This window comes from Phocoena phocoena, chromosome 2, assembly GCF_963924675.1.
Source record: "Phocoena phocoena chromosome 2, mPhoPho1.1, whole genome shotgun sequence".
Classification (NCBI taxonomy): Eukaryota; Metazoa; Chordata; class Mammalia; order Artiodactyla; family Phocoenidae; genus Phocoena; species Phocoena phocoena.
Genome location: NC_089220.1, coordinates 148,289,383 through 148,309,748, shown reverse-complemented (window position 1 = coordinate 148,309,748; position 20,366 = coordinate 148,289,383). Strand labels below are relative to the sequence as shown.

The 20,366-nt window shown below is 42.7% G+C and overlaps 1 protein-coding gene across 1 annotated transcript in view; it reads left to right on the top strand.

Moving 5' to 3' along the window:
* The first annotated feature begins 10,453 nt into the window (after positions 1–10,453).
* The window catches only part of ADARB2 (adenosine deaminase RNA specific B2 (inactive)), a 363,774-nt gene continuing 353,861 nt past the window's right edge, over positions 10,454–20,366 (top strand). The window contains exon 1 of the mRNA XM_065871875.1: positions 10,454–10,668. Within this exon, the coding sequence (XP_065727947.1) occupies positions 10,569–10,668 (100 nt within the window). The 5' untranslated portion in view covers positions 10,454–10,568. The remainder of the gene's footprint in view (positions 10,669–20,366) is intronic.

Sequence of the window (20,366 nt, the reverse complement as noted above, 5' to 3'; positions counted from 1 at the left end):
TGCATGTATTTTTTCAAATTCGTGTTTTTGTTTTCTTCAGATATATACCCAGGAGTGGAATTGCTGGATCACATGGTAGCTCTATTTGTAGTTTTTTGAGGAACCTTCATACTGTTTCCCACTGTGGCTGCACCCATTTACACTCCCACTAACAGTGCACATGGGTTCCCTTTTCTCTTCATCCTTGCCAACATGTGTTATTCCTTGTCGTTTGGAGGATGGCCACTCTGACCAGTGTGAGGTGGTACCTCATTGTGGTTTTGATTTGCGTTTCTCTAATAATTAGGGATGTTGAGCATCTTTTCATGTGTCTCTTGGCCATCTGTATGTCTTCTTTGGGAAAATGTCTATTCAGGTCTTCTGCCCATTTTTTTTTTTTTTTTTTTTTTTTTTTATGCGTTACGCGGGCCTCTCACTGTTGTGGCCTCTCCCGTTGCGGAGGACAGGCTCCGGACGCGCAGGCTCAGCGGCCATGGCTCACGGGCCCAGCCGCTCCGCGGCATGTGGGATCTTCCCAGACCGGGGCATGAACCCGTGTCCCCTGCATCGGCAGGCGGACTCTCAACCACTGCGCCACCAGGGAAGCCCCTGCCCATTTTTTAATTGGGTTGTTTGCTTTTTTTTTTTTGTGGTACACGGGCCTCTCACTTTTGTGGCCTCTCCCGTTGTGGAACACAGGCTCTGGACGCGCAGGTTCAGCGGCCATGGCTCATGGGCCCAGCTGCTCCGTGGCATGTGGGATCTTCCCAGACTGGGGCACGAACCCGTGTCCCCTACATCGGCAGGCGGACTCTCAACCACTGCGCCACCAGGGAGGCCCGGGTTGTTTGTTTTTTTGATATTGGGTTGTATGAGCTGTTTATATATTTTGAAGATTAATCCCTTGTCAGTCACATCGTTTCCAAATATTTTCTCCCATTCAGTAGCCACACCCATTTGTTTTGGTATTTTTAAGTTTTTAATACACATATTACTTTTATGACTCAACTAGCAAATGATTTTATTTTTCCATTGCATTTAAAGATTTAAAGAATCTAAAAAGCAATATATTTAATTATCAATACAGCAATTTTCAGAGACATAAATGATCAATTCAGTCATAAAACTGTGAGTTCCTTGTAAAAGTGCAATTATGGCAGCACCTAGTAATATTTTACTATAATTTTTTCAAAAAAACATAGTTTTAGGGAAATAGAAATATATTCACAAATCATAGAATTCAAAAAACTCACATTTCAAAATTATTAAAATTCAATACTAAAATTATTGAAATACCATTGTACATATAGATTGTAGATGTAAGATTAAATTTTTCAAATTGCATCTCTCAGATTTTCCCTTTTTAAAAGAAATACCATATTAGCATATTTCCCTTCATTTATCACAAACTGTTTCCTGGATACGGAAGAAATTGAAAACATTTTAGTAATAGTCCAGAGTGATTTTCCATTCCAGTCCTTTCCAGGAGAGCCCCGGAATTCATTATTGCTTTAATGATGGGCTTCTTGACTCTGGCCGAGAAGGCTTGATATTTTCTGTGGTGTCTTGTCCACTGGGAGGTGGTCACTGACAGGACAGATCAGCAGCCCGCGCTGCATTGAGATGCAGAACAAATGGGGCTGAGTCCCTCCCCTGCTGCTCTGCAGGCTCTGCTGCCACTAACAATTACCAGGGACAGGGGCACAGATGCACAGCAGGAAGCCTGACCCCAGTGCCGCAGCTCATTTTGCACCCCGCTTATCCAATGCTCCCTGCCCTGTAATCTCCCCTGCATTGCTATCTGTGCGTTTACACAGTCAACCTTCATTATGTCCCCAGGACCAGCACTGGCTGTTTGTCACATCTATTGATTGCCCTGAAACTGCAGTTTACGGAGATCGCTTTCCAAGGTCCTGAGAAAGTCCCATTCCCCCTCTGATAGGCTGGCGGCTAGCTGGTGAGGACCAGAGGCCATCACTAGTGTCTGACGGAAACCACCATGACTTGAAACAGCCCTGTGTCACTTTCGGGACAAAAATGCCAAAGTGCCCTTAGGACTAGACGCTGCTTCAGACAATAGAATTTCACCAAAGCTAGGAAGTATGCTGTATTGAATGTCCTGTTTGCCATGAATCACCAGAACTGCGCACAGGAAAAGAAGCAAGGCCGTGGATAACACTGCCCTGTTTTTGTGTAACATGCAGAGATCCTGTAAGTAGTCACAGTGAGCACCTGTTAGTGTGACACTATGTAAACTCCTCATGGAGAAGCCATGAAATCGAAATTTGTGGGCTCGTTTTGCAGATGAGGAAACTGAGGTCCACAGACATCATGTGATTTGCCCAGATTCCCACAGCCAAACTGTGACTCAAGTAAGATTTGAACTTAGATCTGCTTAGCTTGAAAAACCAGCCCCTTGCCCGTGTTCTGTATGTACCCCCGTGAACCCCTCAGGTACAGCGTCTTAGGGGAGCTGGTTTGGTCTCACTTGTCTTCCCAGCTCTTAGCTTCCCTCCTACTCAACCTTTTTCTCCTGGGATGCTTCTGCACTGTCTCCTTCCTGCATCCTGTCTTCTTCAAAGACTGCAATCCTTCTCCCATTACTTCTCCAAAGTATCTTTTAAGGATGCTTTTTGGTAAAGAGAAGGATCCTATAAGAGAAGCAGGAATTGAGGAAGTAATGAAGTCAGCGTGTTCCCTTAAAGCCCCACCTTATTCCAGTTCAAAGCTTACCTAGAAAGAGGGAAAGGAGTCCAGGCACCTGCCGTCTGTGATACGCAGTGAAGGGCGGGATCTGGAAGGTGGAAGAAAGATGCTTACCCTCCCAAGGCTACAAACCTGGTGTGAAAGTGACGCTCCCACGCTAATGTCAGAGTGATGCCAGGAGTGCCCTGTAACTCCCACCGTTATTAACAGGTGCCTGTGCCAGGTGCTGGTCTACTTGCTCTACAGAGTTGATTAGTTCAACTTCCCAACAGCCATAGCAGTGGACACTGATGGGCGTTGCCTCCTGCCAGGGACGAAATTGAAGCTCATGGCTGGGCAGGAGAGGAGTCAGGCCAGCTCTGCCGACTGTGCTGTGGACACCATGCCCAGCACTGCCCGGTCCTGGTGGTCCAGGCACCACAGGTCTGTGGACCAGTGAGGAGTTTGGTGAAACAAGGCTGGCTTATGTCAATAACAACACTGTCTTGTATTTGCACACAGCTTTCCACCATTCCAACAACTTTTACAAATCTTAGCCCCTCTCATCTCCACGGTGCTTCCCTGGCACAGAGGTGGCCCCGTCCAGGGGATTGCGCTCCGTGGTTCAGAATGCCCCTCCGGGAATGTCCCTGGGTAGAATGTGGAAAGCAGGATTGCTGTGTAAATAACTTCGTGGGCACTAGAAGTACGAAGAAGAAAACGTGGCCACAGTTCCTGGAAAGGCAGCTTCGTGCTCAGACGATGTCAGGGCATCCCCAAGACGACCTGTATAGTTGTGAAGCCCAGGGCCAGGACGAAGGCCCAGGTTTTCCAGAGTCAGGCTGAGAAGAATGGCTTCCCTGGAAAAAGGCTTTGATAAGCTTTTTCTCTTTCACTTTGGACCAAGAGGGACCCAGGGAAGGTGTCCGTCGTCCATGCACTCGGCCGATGGTCTCTGTGGGCACACTCGCAGGGCAATTCCTCACTGTCTTCGGTTCTTCCTGCATCTCTTTTGTGATGGAGTGGGGAGGTGCTGCTGTTCTCCATGGAAATGAGTGGGGATGAGTGATTTTCCCAGCACATAGTAGTCCTAAGAGCAAGGGCTGTTCTGTTTGGGCCCAGGGTTTTGATTACTAAAAGAATAATGCTGCGTTTTGTGGAATGTAGCCATGGGACCTTCAAACACACATCTTGCATTGACAGGTGACAACAAAGCTGGCTGTCTGAGGGCGTCAGCTTTGTCACATTCTTGTTTGCTCAGATCTCCTCTAACCAAATTATATTTCTTGCCAATATGTCTAGTTCCCTTTCACAGGGACCACATCTACTCAGTGATGGGATTATATTAAGTGGTTTTTGCTCATGGTGACACCCCCATCCCTGCCGAGCCGTCGGCTGTGACTGCCGACGCTCCTCATATGTAAGCTCAGAAGGGCTCAGAAAGGAGGAGGGGCCTGGGCTGAGGGTCTTCATGACCTTCCCCAGAGCTAGGGCAGGAGACACCAGGGCAGGGGTGTCCAGTGTCCTGGGAAATGGCCACCCAGAGCCGTGCATCTCCCCCGTGCCCATCCCTGTTCTAAACCCACTAAGGAGCCCACCTTATCTTCCTTCTAGTGTTTTCCTAACTCTTCCTTTCCCTGCCTTGACCAAAAGTAGGGAATTATAGAGCAAGTGTTTAAAAAATATTTCCATAAATGGTCCAAAGATCCTGGTTCAAACCATCTGAAGCGTGGGATAGGTCGATGTTCTTTCATTTCTCTGCCTGTGACTATTGTGGGCAGAGGTAAGGAAAAGACCAGGTAAACAGCAAATTAAGATCCGTAATATATGAACAGACTATGTCCCAGGCAAGGGAAGAATCCAGGAAACCAGAGGAGGAAATGAAGTGTTTAGACTTTAAACATCGGGAAGAGAATCAAAATAAAGCCACAGCATCAGCCCACCCCAGTTCAAACACCAGAAATGTATTCTGACAGGCTCCCTTCCCTTCCTTTCAATTTCTTACATTGATTAACACCCCAAACCATTAATTCCATCTGTGTTTCCTTTTCTTCCTGTCTTCATGCTGTCACACACAGCACTCTGGGGATATGACATTGTTCGTTTTGAAAATCACTGGTTCCAAGACAAGATTTGGAACATTAAAAAAAAAAAAAATTAACTCTTTGAACTGTATTGGTTTAAAACACAAGGGAAAATCTAGGATAGGGTGTGCATTAAGGAAGCTTTAAATAGTGGTAATTCTTTATGATTCAATAAAATATTAAGGTTTCACATTTCTGAAACTAGCAACCAAGGGCATTTTAAATGTAAATGTAAGTTATTGAATCTATCCGTAATGTTGAAGAGGATTATTTCAGGTCACTATTTCTCATATCCTGCACAAACATTTAGTGGTAAGATAACCACACTTTATCCCAAAGGTCGCAGAGATCATAAAACACTGATTCTGGATGCTGTCTTGTAGCTGGCAGCCTGCATCCTAGGAAGAAATGGAATCAACGCTACAGTTAGCCCAGAGGAAAGATTCATGCCTCAAGGTCACTTGTATGGCATCATAAACAGGGCCTGGGGTGCCCTCGGGACCCACGCAGTGGCAGACCATCCTCTTTTATTGCAAAGGCCATCTTGATTTGAATACTTTCCCTGGTCTTGGGAAGTCAGTGGTTAAAATCAGCGCACTGTGTGTTGAAAGACAATAAGCACCTGAAGTGACTTTAGTGTTTCAGGATCCCTTTACAAAGAACTTGGCGTGCTTGTTCTTAATTCGGTGTTCCCAGCAGCTCTGCGGTGTCATTTCCCCTCATTTGACAGAAGAGGCTCAGGAGGGTTAAATGCCTTTTCCAGAAGTAGGCACAGTGCACAGATAAGTAGAACGTGAAGTCTGGTCTGGTGGTAGCAAATTTAGGATCTTTTTTTCTCTTTACCAGTATTTTCCAAGTATCCTTTAAACATTAATACAGAACTCAGGTGAGTTTTAGCTGGAAGATATACTTTGGTAAATTAAAATTTGTGATATTGACCAAGAAAGAAAACTCTGTATGCCAAAATTATTTGATCTAGGAGCTCACATAGAAATAATCAGCAATCAGCAGCACATGGAACTCTGAAAAAGTATCTTTGCAAATCTGCTGTATACCAGGTTCCTTCAGGAAATTGAAAAGAATGCATTTGGTGTTCTCTCAAACCACAGGCATGCCTGGGAGGAGAAAAAGAACAAAGGAAATGATAATTCGAGTAGCAACATTGTATAAAGAGCATTCTCACATTCAGAGCTCTCTTCTGTGCCCAGACCTCTCCACACCCCTCCCCTTCTTGCCAAGTTGCTTCCACACCTTGGATGAGAATAAGAATAAGTCACAGCAAGTCATCCGGATGTGTTCTTTCCTAGTACTTGCAGGTCTCATGCCCAACTTCTTTAATGTGAGTTATTTAAATTAAAGAACAATGGCTGAAGATGAAAGAGTAAAAAAGCCCTCTTATGCTATTTCTCTGTTTGTGAAAAGTAATGATTTAGTGTCGTAGATGACGATGTTGTGAGTCAGCAAACATAGATCCCTCCAGGTAACACTTTGTCCTGCTATTTTCCACCTGGGGGAAATTGTCTGATGGGGGAGGGAAGATTAACTGAAATTTGGATTCTAAACAAGTCCAGTTTGTTTCTGTGGGAGTTATTTGTTTTTGGAAATCTGTAAGAAACCAAGTTAACAATACTTTTAACGGACTGGAAATGCAGACGTTGTGATGTATTAAGGAGAGAAGTCGTACGTTGGTATCAACCACAGATGCTGAATCCAGGAGTCTAGCGGGGACACACAGGAAGGGAAAGGGGACTTGCCTTTAGGTGAGAAGGTGCAGTTACTGTGACCCTGTGTCCTGGCACAGGCCTCAGGTTCCTCTCCTGCAGAAATGGAAAGTCAGATTGTCCGTTTGAGTGTGAGTTTTCTGATCTGTGTTCTTCCTGGAATACATTGGAACGTTCTAGACGTCTTGGGTCTGCCTCTGTCTAGTGATAGAACACTGGCCTAGACTCTGCTGCATGCTGAGCCTCCATGACCTCAGGGGGACACTAGGATGATAAGGTCTTCCATGTCCGTACCCCAGGTTTGTTCTGAGCAGGAAAGGTAAACAGGGCCCTTGAGAGCCATCAGCACACTCACAGGTCCCTGCGGCTGTACTCGGCACCAGTGGGTGTCCCAGTGCCACCGGCTCCTCACTCACACCGTGCACATCTGTGTCTGGATGCCCATCTAGGTAGAAAGAGGTGTCCAGATACAGATGTAACGATACACGTATATAGAGAGAGAGCTGAGTTCTTTCTGTATTTATAAATCACACACACATATACGCTCACTGAAGCTCAGAATCACCATTTAACATATTTTCAGCTCTCTCCAAGAAGGCTTACAGAAGTTCACAAAGTTACTGGGTCTCCAACTCTAGCATAAAAATGAGCAGAGGAAAGTGGTAAAAATCACAGTTGGAATGATCCCACTGAGAGCTTCCTTCTAACCTCGGTTAATTTGGGCAAATTTCCTAAATTTTCTGAGCCTCAGCTTCCTCCTGGGTAAAAGGAGGATTTGAGAAGATCTAACCAGACTCAGTATAAACTCAGTAACGTGTCTTGAACCAGGGGCAGATCTGATCTGGGCTGGCTCCATGTCCCCCACATGTGCTTGGACCACAGACCCGGCACGGGGGTCCCCTCACAGCTCGTAGGGCCTAAGGAGGGAGAGACATTTGAGGAACGAACAAAACCACCACCCAGAATAGCTATGCAATTACAGTCCTGATAAGACCCAGGATGGAAATCCTGGGGTGCTGGGAACAGCCGACGGGGACCCCATCCAGCCTTGACTGAAGCCACACCTTCCTCAGCACAAAGGCAGTGTCGGCATGAGGATACCGCTTCCCTCCAGGCTCTGCCAGCACCCCCTTCTGTCCTTGTCCAGCTCCCCTGCACAGATACATGTGGGTCACATGTGACTGTCTGGGCAGCCCCGAGCCTGCTGGGGCCCCCCACCCCCAGCTCTTTGTTCTGGCTCAGACGGGCTGAAGACACACACCAGCAACATCTCCTGATGGCCAGTAGGGTGACTTGGGCGCCTGATCCTCTTCCAACTTCTGTGCAGCGTTTTAAGCTGCCAAGCTGTGCTGAAGTGATCTAGAAACAGATAAAAGGCAAAAAAGGCTCATAGGAAGACTGTGAGCACTGATCACTTCCTGCCGTCCTGCGTCAAAAAGTGTGTGATCCTGAGCCTCTTGTTCAAAGCCTTTCCTCCAAGGAGAGACAACTTTATTGCTGCTGCTGGGCCTTAGTGTACCCTGCCTTACCTATTATGCGTGATCTTATGCAAAATAAATAAAAAACAGAAAATAGTACCTACCTGTGCAAAAATAACGTTTGCATAAATTATACCCCCACAATAACCAAGTTGGAGGGAACTTTAAGAAAGGTAAAGATTAGCCAAGATTTTGATCTTGACCAAGTTTCAAATCAGGATTTAAACTAAGTGTTGAAGTCCAGTTTTAGATTTTGCTGCCTTGACCAGCCCCCTCCCCAAGGTTGGAAGCTGGATTCTCCGATAACCACACCCACTCTCCAACAAAGGGGATTCACTACACCAGAGCCTCGTAGGCAGCATCTTTGATGATGGGATGCGAGGGGGCCCTGATCAATGCAGACAGGCTGGAAGGTGCAGCTGTTCGTATTTCTCCCCAAAGCGTTTTCCCTTGGCTTCTGAACTCAGGGACTGGTCTTTGGCAAAAGCCTATATAGGGAAACTCTGGGTTAGTACAGGTGTATTGTGGAAGCTCAGAGGTTCCACAGGGGGAGTCCTACAACTGTGTTTCCAGATAACAGTTGATGCTCTCCAATACCTCTTATGCCACAGAGAGTAAGTAGGCGGGCAGTGCGCTTTTCCAGCATTCTCTAGAAATTAGCAGCAGCACTGAGCTGTGCTGTCGGTGGAAGGAAATGGCTGAACCTGGCACATAGAGGGACCCTGGTGTGACTGCATTTATCAGCCTGAAATAAGCCAGACAGTTAAACTCCTAAATGGAAAATACACAAGCCCCTGCTTTCTGAGCCCGACCTGTAATAATGTGCTCATTCTTTCAAAATTATTTATTGGATTGATTTACTAAATAATCATAAAGTGATTAGTATGCACCAGTCACTGTTTATACTGATTCTCAGGGATGAATGAACCTGAGAGGCAGCTTTGTGATTACCCCCATTTCACAGATGAGGAAACTGAGGCATAGTTTACATCACTTGCCCAAAGTCAGAGCAGTGGGGTTAGGATTTGAAATCAGATGCCCTCCTCTCTCCCTCTCTTCAGTGAGAACTGAGCCAGGATCCAGCAGCTCACCACATAGCAACATATCCCAACATCCTGATTGCTTCCAGCGTTCCTTAGAGAGAGTATTGTGTACCTCATAGAAAATTATCTGGAAATTTCTAGGTCCATAAGGAGCTTGAAAATGGTGTATGTAAAGTAGGAAATAGAAGTATTTGTGTGCCATTTTCACATCATCGTGTTAATGCTAATGACTTTTAGAGTGGATTTTTTCCCAAACCGTTACTATTATAATTAATAGCTTATGTGATTTAAATGCAGAATGCAATGACGATGGCTGGATTACTTTCCTTTTTATATTTTACTTTAGATGTTTAAGGTTGCATAAGCATAGTCTTGAAAAAATAGGATAACCCTGAAAAAACTGTTCAAAACTAGTTCAATTTGCAATCCATCTCCTTGTAAATATTACTTTCTTCCAAATGTTACATTTGGCAATAAAACTATTAGATGAAAGCCCTCTCTGCCTTTCATTTCATTGTTCCCTAAATAGAGCAACCTACTGAAATCCCTCGCTTTAAAAATCAGACTCAGATCCGAACACCTACGTCTTTATGCAGTATTTCTCTTGTGCAGAGGTAACAGCCAAGGGATATGAAGGAAGAAGCAAAACAAGCAAACAGACAAACATGCAGTTTCTGAAAAATGAATACCCCTAAGAGGCTGTCTCCCGGGGAACTGCAAACCTTAGCCCCTTTCTGAGGAAGTGAGAGCTTGGTATTTCTTAGAGAGAGACTTTCCCCTTGGCACACAAGCATTATAACGGATTCACTAGTTAAAAACTGTTTGGTTGGAGATACAGTCTCTGCATCTTTCTGAGCGCACAGAGGGGTAATGCCCTGTCCCTTTGGTCTGAGCAGGAAGCCTGGATCTGGGGTAGATTCCTCTGCAAGCTGCCCCTCAGGCTTCTCCCTGAGAAGCTGGCTCAGCCTGCCTGTTCCCTCCCTCCTGTGCAATCTCCTTCCCTCTCCACGGGTCCTGGGCAGCTCCATCCGTCCAAATGGGAGCTGAGTTTGCAAGCTGACAGGGCATGCACAGGGCTGGTGGTGCTGATGTCAGAGCCAGCAGACAGTTGTGATTGGATCTAATTAGACTTTGCAGCAGCAAATAGACAAGCTCCCTGCGTGATTGGCTTCAAAGTGGCTGGTGCCGAACAACTAGCAGAGGTGCCAAAGTAGAGCCCTGCGTTTGGAGCCCAGATCAAGAGAGGCTGCCGGGGCAGGAGGAAGGGGAAGAGGAGGAGGGGGGGCCTGGGCTGGGCGCACCTTTCCTTCGCGGTCCCTCCGGCCCTAGAGCGCTTTGGTACTGGAGCTTAGATCGCGGCTCTCAGCCCAGCTGGAAACAAGTGACAGAGAACAATTAGAGAGGAGGGCGGGCGGGAGCGCTTGAGTGCTCAGTCCTAAAAAGTGAACCCGCTCCCTGATTTGCAGACGCATTTACCGGCGGCGGCGGCGGCGGCGGCGGCGGCGGGCGACAAGAACAGGAAAGGTGAAATTGTTTAAGAAGGGATTCCTGCCCTGTTCCACTTACCGGGTCCCAGCCATGGCATCGGTCTTGGGGACCAGCAGAGGGTCCGGAGGGCTGAGCAGTCAACTGAAATGCAAGTCCAAGCGGAGGAGGAGGAGGAGGTCCAAGCGCAAAGGTAAGGAGCTGGTTTTCTGCGCCGTCTCCCGCGAACTCTCCGCGCTGCGCCGCCTCCTCTTGTCTGTGGGCTTTGCCTGTTTCCAGCAGCTTCACTTCAGGATGCTGGTGGGATGTCGGTCGGTACAAAGCAGAGCGCTCGCCTCTGGAGTTAAGATCCGTTTGTAAATGCCGGGGCTTCCGCAAGCCCAGAGAGGGTGGCGAACCAACGGAGCAGAGGGCTCAGCAAAAGGCAGAGGAGAGGGGCTGAGGACGGGGCTGTTCCTTTGACTGGAGTACGGGCCCTCCCTGGACTCGCACTCCCTGGCCGCTGGCCACCTGCACTGCCTCTGACCCTCGCAGAGGCAACGTTAGCTCAGGGGCCAAAGGAAACCCTCTCTTAAGCCAGCATCCCTAAGAACGAGGGACGGGACCTCGTGCCAGCTTTTCCATGCAAACTGTCTTGGAGGAAGGAGTGGGCAAAACCCGGGAAACAGCGTCCCTTCGTTGGCTGACAGTTTCTATTTAGAGTGGTACCCGTTGTTTTGTAAGCACGGGGACCTGCAGAGAGAAACAGGGCTTATCTGGGGGGAATAAGCGGAAATTAATACATGAAAAGAGAAACAGGCATTACAGCTTGTTAGAGGTGAGAAAAACTGCAAACCAGAAAAGGAGAAAAAGCAGCCGATGACAGGTTGCTCCCGACACACCATCGTGTCTGTGCCTGGTTCCCGATCTGTTTGGAGAGGAGCCACCTGAAGTTAGTCCCATCAGTAGCCCAGGGCTCCCACAGGGGCTGGTGCACAGCCGGCCCAGCTCCACGGAGGAGGCCGGTCTTGAAATGTCATCCTAGTCGGTGTCCCTTCCACGGGAGGGTGGAAGGAGTCTTCCAGGGCTGCCAGCTCTTCCCCAGAGAGGAACTTGTTATCAGCAGCTCCTTATCATGAGTCTGCAGGAGAAAGTTCAGTTCTTACTATTTGAAATAAGGCGTTTTGTTTTTTTTTTTTAAGTGACCAGAGAGCCATAAAGAACAGTTGAAAGGACACAACTAAAATGTATCAGATTTTCCGGTTTTCTGCTGGAGCGTGCAGAGTTAGATGTGGTTGAAGTTGTAAGTCCTCTCCCAAGAGGACTTCTGCCCCATATTTTCCTAACTGCTCTCAAACAGTCCCTGAGTCCTTCCCAACTTCTTCCAATAATAGAAATTAGCCGGGCGGTTTGAAGACATAAATGCCAATAGCACACAGTCGTTAATTATGATTGTATGTCAGGGTGGCAGGGAGCAAGGCGACAACTTCCCAGGAAGGTTTCAGAGCCTTCCATGTCAAAGGGGGTGATTCTGTCATTCTAGTTTAACTCTTGGGCTGCTAAAATGAATGCCAACTATTCACTTTGTTACCTGAAAATTTCACTCTGAAACAGATCTGTTAACGTCTTCCAAAAATAATGCTAACAGAAAGTGACAATGGTATTGAAAAAAATCACAGAATTTAATAATGAATATAAGTTTTAAAAGAGATAAAAAGGAAATGTTCTCTTGTGTACTTCAAGAGTTCTTATTTTCCAGTCTTTTTATTTAGTATATTTAAAATTGAAAAGCATGGAATAATATTTTGCAATAAAACAAAACCTATAGAAAGAAAATATAAGCTGATGAACATTTGTGCCTTTCTCCAAATTCATTTTTTGTACCTTTAAAAGTCAGTCATGCCGGCTCACAAGGCATTCGATTTCGGAAGGGAAGACAAGAAAATCTGAAGGAGGACTTTATTGGCTATAAACTTAACTATGACAATCCAACATAAATTTTATATGAAATATTTATATGCTTTGTTTTCAATATACCAAGTCTCTTAATTTTTATAGCCAAAAACTGAAGTGGGAAAGGGTAATCAGGATGTGTGTGCTAATTCCTGTTATACGTAAATTTATCCGTGGGGTGAAATTTCCTATGGCATCTGCCGACAGCTTATCGTGGTCTATGAGTCAAATCAAACTGCTAAGTATTCACTTTTTAGGGGAAAGTTAACAGTGCAAGTGTGTGTGGTCAAACGAAAAGAAAACAGCAATGACAGAGCACTTTAAATCTTTATTTGCGTTTTCCTGGGAATAGATCAGTTTGTATATAATGCCCAGTTATTACGGATGCTTTTTTCCCTCTTCTATGAGGACAATAGTGAATTTAAATTATGTTCTAATATGCATGAATCTTAATAACACTAATTGAATAGCATAGCCTCAGCTTTTAAGCTTATCTAATAATAAAGCTCTATATTTGTCACAATTTAAAATCCACACGTGTATGGGTGGCTGTTAAGGAATTTTGGTAAGGCTCTACTTAGTACTAACTAAAGCCACTGATCGTGAGCACAAAGAAGGAGTTCCTTTTGTATGTGAATAAATAAATTAAAATAAACGTTCATTTTTTTGGCCAATGACAAGTATACTTTCCACCTGTTCTAATGAACAAGAGTCATTTTGAAGCTGCATCATAACTTTTAGTTTCCTGGAGCTGTCAGCCGAAGTGCTATTGGCTTGCTATATGTATTCTCTAAAAGTGGCTTTGTTATGATTTCTTTATTATGCTTTTTATTGTCAAAATCTGTGGGCTCCGAAATAAAAACTCTGTCGCTACAGTATAAGTGTGGAATTGATACCATACTCCCATTATTATTAACTATGATCCAGAGTCTCGGAAGTAAATTTTTTTCCTGTAGGAGGTATTTTTTAGTCACCATACCACACAGAAAGTAGTTTATATCATTAAAAGTCAAAAAAACCCTAAAAATCAAAATAAAACTTAGTCACAGAATATGACTTTGGGTATTACCTAGCCGAGACCTGCATTTGTCTCTCAGATAAACTTTCAAAAGGATACTGAGCAAACCTCCCCACCCACCAATCCTCCTGTTATTTTATTAGGAACCAGTGCTGTCCATTTCTCTCCATGTGTTATTTTTTAGTTGGGACTTTACCTTAGAAATTATTTATGGATGTTTTACTTTTTCTGTACAAACAAGAAATGTCAAATTGTAACGTTTTTATGGGAAAAAACAGGCAGTTAAAAAAAATCTGTGAAAAGGACAGAGTTTTTTTTTTTTACACATGTGGTTAAGGAGTGTTCACCTCCCCTGTAACATGTGAGACCCGTCAGTTGATTCTGCTTCTATTTCATGCAAAGACTTTCAGAAAACCCTGGCAGCTCTTGTAGTTTGGGAGAGTTGACTGCTGCCTGCCCACACAAAATACCCACTTAGCACATTTCTCTCGGAGAATTCTAGGAGACTGTGCTCTGCTTTACAGTTCTGGGTAAAATTACGTGGGGTGATTGCACACAACCACGTCTGTTATGTGGCTGTATTAGAGAAATGTCTGCCTGTATTACAAAAGAATTGAATGTGTGAATATTGTAAAAGGTACATATTTTAACCCTAAATAATAAAGGCAAAGGTTGAAGGGTTCTTAAATTAGTATCAACTCAAGCAGGTAGCACAAAAGGCAGCATCATCAAAACAGTGTAGTATATAAAGATAAGTCACTTAAATTTTTATCAGTTAATCTCTGGACCGTTGGATACCTCCAGGGTAATATGCCTGAGGAATTTCACAGGTGTATTTTTAATTATTAAAATAGTATATGTATTCTCTTTTGTTTCTCTTGATCTTTCTTTGGCGAGAGTAGTTTTCCAAAAAGAAGCTGTGTGTTGGCATGAAATGAATTTTGTGAATAAAATGTTTTTAACATTTGACCCATGAGTATATACAATGTATAAAATGACTGAAATTTCTGGAAATAAAAAAAGATTGCTCTTTCAATACAAACATATTAGGAAATGGACTGGGTACTGATACTAATTCAGTATCAGGAGGTAAACAGGAAGACAAGGTTTTAAGTGAAGTGCGTCAATCATTAAAACAGAGAAAGGGAGGGAACTTTGGAGAACTATTTTAAATGCTGTAGAAACAATCATTTGGTAACTCGGTCCCCTTGAATTCAGCATCAGCACACCACCTGTCTTTTTGAGGCATTTGACGGCAAACTAAGTTAATGCTTGAATTTCACATACTGTTCCAGGGGGATCAGTTACACAGAGTTTTAGAAAATTGAGGGTGAATTTTGGAAGCTAACACACGGGTAAATCTCTGCAGAAGTAAGCTGATGAATCATGAGGAGGTAGGAGTGGCCGGTTGCTGAACGTGGGGAAATGCAGATAAAAAGTTGGCAAAAGGAACAGGATAAGTAGAGCAGATGGACTGCAGACACAGGCTTGTTGTGAAATGGAATTCCGTGCAAAGCTAATGAAATACAAAGATGGGCCAAGGATGAAGGTGGGAGGCTTGTGGCTCTCAGCCCCCGCAGCGGCAGAGTAGCTGGCGGGTCTCATCCTGGCTGCTGGGGACTTACTCCTGCATCACAGCCGAGCGTCCGTGCTCACCACTTGCCTCGCTCGCCCACAGCTCCAGAGGAAGGGCTGGATTAGGTGATAAAATTAAATTGATGAAACTGTTCGCCATCCTCTAATTATGTGAGGGCTTCTTCCTTTCTCTTTTTAAAATTTGTATTAGTACTTCTGGTTTCTAGTGACCCGTGTAATAGCAGTAATTTGAGATTGCTTCAAGGACATTAGATATGATGAGTGAACTTGAATTTAGAATAAAAATATGAGATTCATGTATCCATAGCTAAATAGTGGTGATTCGGTTATTGCAGAAGTGCTGTCCCAGAAGAGCATTATGTAAGGAAATGCAGAATAAGGAAATTGCATTTTTCTTTTCTTGAGGCATGGAGAGACAACTTATGCTCTGAAAGCATTCAATGTTCAATTTATAAACCATAGATGTTTGTAGTTGTGTGTGTATACCTATATACATATATACAGAGTGAAGACAGTGGAAACATTTGAGCATTTTTTATGTCTGCCTGCTTTTTCTAAAATGCTAGAAAATGAAAGCACTGTTTTTGTAATATGGACAGTTTTGAACAACTCATAAACCCAAAAATAATTATACTACTCTGTTCTTCATCATTTAAAAATATTATCTCTAAATGCTGCACTGATAATGGAGCTCTTAATTACTAGCAAACAAGATTTCTAAAAGGATAAATTTTCACATGGTAAGCAAGATTTTAAAAGCACTTATTTTAGCCATTACTAAACTGAATAAAGAAAACAAGTGAAATATGAAAAGCACGATGTGCTTCGCAAAATAGTCAAACTGTTGAGTGTTAACGTATCCATGAGCTTATACATCACGAGAAAAAGCCACACAGCCATGTACTGCCTGAGCACAGCAAAGACCTGTTTCATGTTGTCGAGTCTCTGTAAATAGCGAAGCCAAGTTAACCCGTCTTTTCAGTTAAATGGTTCTCCTGCACTGAAATACAGAAATATATGCTGTGAAATACTGGATTATGCAAAGAGAATTATTTATTCCTCACTATTAATATATTATAATTCCCTTAAGAATGTATCACTATCAAAGAAAGGGACATTACTTTCAGAAAGAGGGGAAAACGCCTGCTTAATTCTTGATCCACATGTGAATCTGATACCCTCCTGTGGGACTTCCAGAAACAGAAGGGGAGGGCACACTGAGAAATTTAAAACCTAGACTCTTGTACTTGCATATGTGACTGCCTTGGTTCCAAACATCCCTCTTGGGTGATTAAAATTTTATTTCCCTGTTTATTTTATTTAAAAGGAATGGGGATGGGGGCTATTGCCTCTGATTTCCTGATGTTTAAGCCACATCACAGCAAATGTAGCTCTGAGAGCCCTAAACCTCCATCCACAGATTTGTGAGTGAATCCATTTTCCCAGGAACCATATCCAAGAAATGGCAACCTAGAAGTGGAAATGTTTGCTTTTTAAGCTATCAATAATTTTCCCCAAAATAAACTTGGCCACTTGCAAAGACAGCTGATTTTTTTCTTAAGAATGATAAATATTCGAAAATAAAGAGTTAATCTGAGTGCCTGAGTTCTCTCCATACACTGTGGACATTTAGTCATCTTTTATTATAGTTACAGGTATTAACTATGAAGAGTAGCAAAATAATTTCATTTTATTATTTCACGGATGGGGAATGAATACAACTAGCATCTGGTTTCTGGTAAGAAAGCAGCTAGTAAGTGTCCCTTTGTGTCATAAAACACACACACACACACACACACACACACACACACACAAATTCACTATCATCTGTTTTAAATTATGAAAATTATCAAGTTAATGTTAAAAAATTTTTAAATCTCAAAAAGTAGCAAGCAGGTAATATAAATTTTATGTTCATACTAAAGAGGGCATTTTATGCTTGATTAAGAAATAGTGTCCAATAAATGGGACACTTATAATGATAAAGAGTAGCATTTAAGATGGAAGAGACATATCAGGTGACTTTTAGATTTTAAGACCATTTTTTTTTTAATCCCTAAGAGATGAAATTTTAAAAGCTTTTTTTAAGCTGTGTTCACGTAAAATCACAGGACTGGAGGTGGCTTCATGTGGCTGCTTTGATGCAGAGAAGGCAGACAGAGCAGTCCTGCTTGTATACCTACTAACACAGCCCCAATGTGAATAGTCACAGGGGCTGTGCCCTGCAGCTAAAAAGTTCCAGCTCATGTCCACACCGGCTACTATCAAAACCTCCCAGGACTGGAGAGAGAAGCTGGTGTGTAAACAAAAGGTGGAATAGGACAGTTATCATTTCCAGTGTAATTACCTGTTCACTTTAGCTAAAATCTGGTTACATCCATTCCACTAAGCGCTTTTATAATGGTGCCCACAGAGAACTTTCTCACAAAAGAGATCGAAGTTTCTTTCTGCTGCTGTTTCACCATTTGAATGATAAATACAGCTAATATTGCTCAGAATATATTAGCCATCCTTCCTTTCTGGACTCTCTACTATACAGAGGTGACTCTTACATCCAAATGTTAGCTCAGGGCTGCCAGGTGATCGCACATAATAGAAAGTGCTCCTTTAAATACTTCAACTAGGATGTGCTTTGGAGACTTTTACAGATTTAATTAATCTTTGCCACTCCATTTATTTGAGGTGAAATCTCTAATTCTTGTTTCCTGCCACCGATAGGCAGAAGATCTGCCTCATCATTGTATAATGTCTTAGGTGATTGCTCAAATATGGCATGAAAATAGGCCAGAGGGGGACCCAGTTCTCTGAAACTGGAGCCCAAGTCAAATACTTTCTCTGTTAAAACCAAACCAAAAGTGGGGTGGTTCTGTTTCTCAGAAGCAGGACTTTGGAATCATGATAAAGTAGCTCACAGTGTACACCTAGGACACCAATAATTGATTTTAAAACTATTTTATCAAAGTCCATCGGAAGTACACAGATGTCCTCTCTTAAAAATTAATGCAACATTTCCTAAAAGTTTAATTGCTTTTCGAAAAGTCCAATTTAATAAACGTGACAGAAACGTCAGCAGAATAGATTTTGACCTCCTCTACCCCCAAGTCTGGCTGCGCTCACTCATCCCTGTCTGGAACAGATGCTGCTCCTGCATTTGGCTTATGGCTGTGGAATCTACGTGTCCTTAAAGAAAACATGCTCTCTTTCTAGTAGACTGTGCCCGGACAGGAACATAAAGGTGCGCAAGCTCAGAGACTGCCAGCCATGTACAATTTTTAAAGATTTTTTTATAAGTTTGGATGTTGAACAAAACAATATTGCCTTTTACTATTCCTTAGGTGAATAAAAGCATGGAAGGCCTACTTTAACCACAGACATAAAGATATTTTATTTGTGTTTTAACTCTAAATATTCACACTGTGGATGAAAGTTTGTAAAGGACCATCCGGATTCTAACAGAATTCTAACAGAAAGTGACTTTTTAATTCAAAACATATGGTTCAAGGAGAAATTGTTTTAATTCAAATGAGTCCATGCTGCTAATTTTCTTTCTAAAGAAGAAGTGAATTTGAAATAAAAATCATTGCTTGGTCCCTAGGTTAAATAATAGCTTTAAAAATACTCTTAAGACAGTAAAACAGGAAATACAGTAACTTTGACAGCCCTTCAACGATACTGAGCTGAGAGCAAATACTATCCCCCTGACGGTGGCTTTGGTGGCAGCACGTGTGTCACTGTACCAGCCCTTCTCAGAGCTGCAGGGGGGTCTATTCAGGGCTGGTTGAAATCCAGGGAGATATTTTCTTCTTAAGCATTTAGTATGATAAGTTTATTCATTTTAGATCTAAAAAATGTGGAGTTCATATCATTTTATTGTCGTCACTTGAGAAACAAGTATTTTTTAGTGAAGTTAAATTTATTTGGGGCTTTTGTATGTAGATAATGAATAGAGTTCAAGTTGTTAAAAATTGCACTTTCTGTAGACTGTTAATATATACATATAATATATACAGATGACAGACTCAAGATTTAAAATACATATAAGCATTTATTGAGATAATGAATATTGAGATATTAAAAGATTCTCCATCAGCTGTCTGGAATAGCGGAACTCTAATATATACTCATTTTCAGATAAACATTTAAAAAATTAAGTATAGAAAAAATCCTGAGAGCATGAACTCCTTAAGAAATAGTGAAAAAATGAACTTGGTTGATGATCATGCTTTTTAGTGTTGAGAAAAACATCATATTTAAAATTTTAAAATTTCATAAAGATGTGAAATAAATCTTTTTTGTCTTTTCCTCTAATAAGACTTAATTTATCCCCTTACATCATAAAATGAGAGAAACAGAAACCATGGTGGTATGAAGGGATTTGAACAGAAGGAGAGGGGACAGGAGAGAGAGAATAACTTACAGATCTCTTTCTTCCTGTGCTCTGATCAGAGTTCATCTTCCTGCATATTTTCTGTATCTTCCAAAACAGAGAGGGCTCTTGATTGAAAAGTAGGGGACATGAGATCCAGTTCTGCTCTGTTTGCAGTTTGCCTTAAACATTGCATATGTATTCAAACAAGGGCTGTATTGGACCTGTGTGAGTACCTTTTATTCATTTGCAATCGTGTCTCCTTGGGTGCCTACTCTGGACTGGGCAAAGAACTAGGAACTAAAAAGATGAAAGAAAAAAAGTCAACAGTGTCCTCCTTCTCTCTGAGCTTGTATTGGATTTGCGGATATAGACACACAAATGTAAAATCAGGGAACAAAAGCAGACCACCAGGACCCCAACATAGTATTAGGTCCTATGGGAATTTTTTTTAATACCCAATATTAGCATATATTTTACAAAATTGAATTTCTATTGTATTTCTTTTATCATTGCAGGTGAAACCTCCTGTATAAAAACCAAATCATTAAAATATAAACTCCTGTAGGTTTAAGCCTTTTTATCCCCTCCGCAGTGTCAAAACATAATAGCTGCTCAATTAAAATTCACTGAGAAAGTTGATTTCATTTTTGAAATCAGTTGTTTAAAGAAATAATCAGAATGTAGTAAAAGGGAGGCTTTTCTAAGGAGATTGGGTACAGATCACATGAGCTGCTACAGTTTACAGCAGGGAACAAACCACATGAGGGGTGTGAGTGGGATGACATTCATGTTACCTTGGGAGTGATGACCGCTAGGGAAGGATGTGGCTTCTCCCATTCTTGTTTTGTGGAATTGTCTGAAGGTTTGATTGGCGGGCGTTTGTCTTTGTGCGTGGTGATTTCTCAAGGGGCCAGATGTACTCGTGTGGTCCCAGAAATTAGCACACAGGCTCTCTCATTGTACACCATCAATAAAT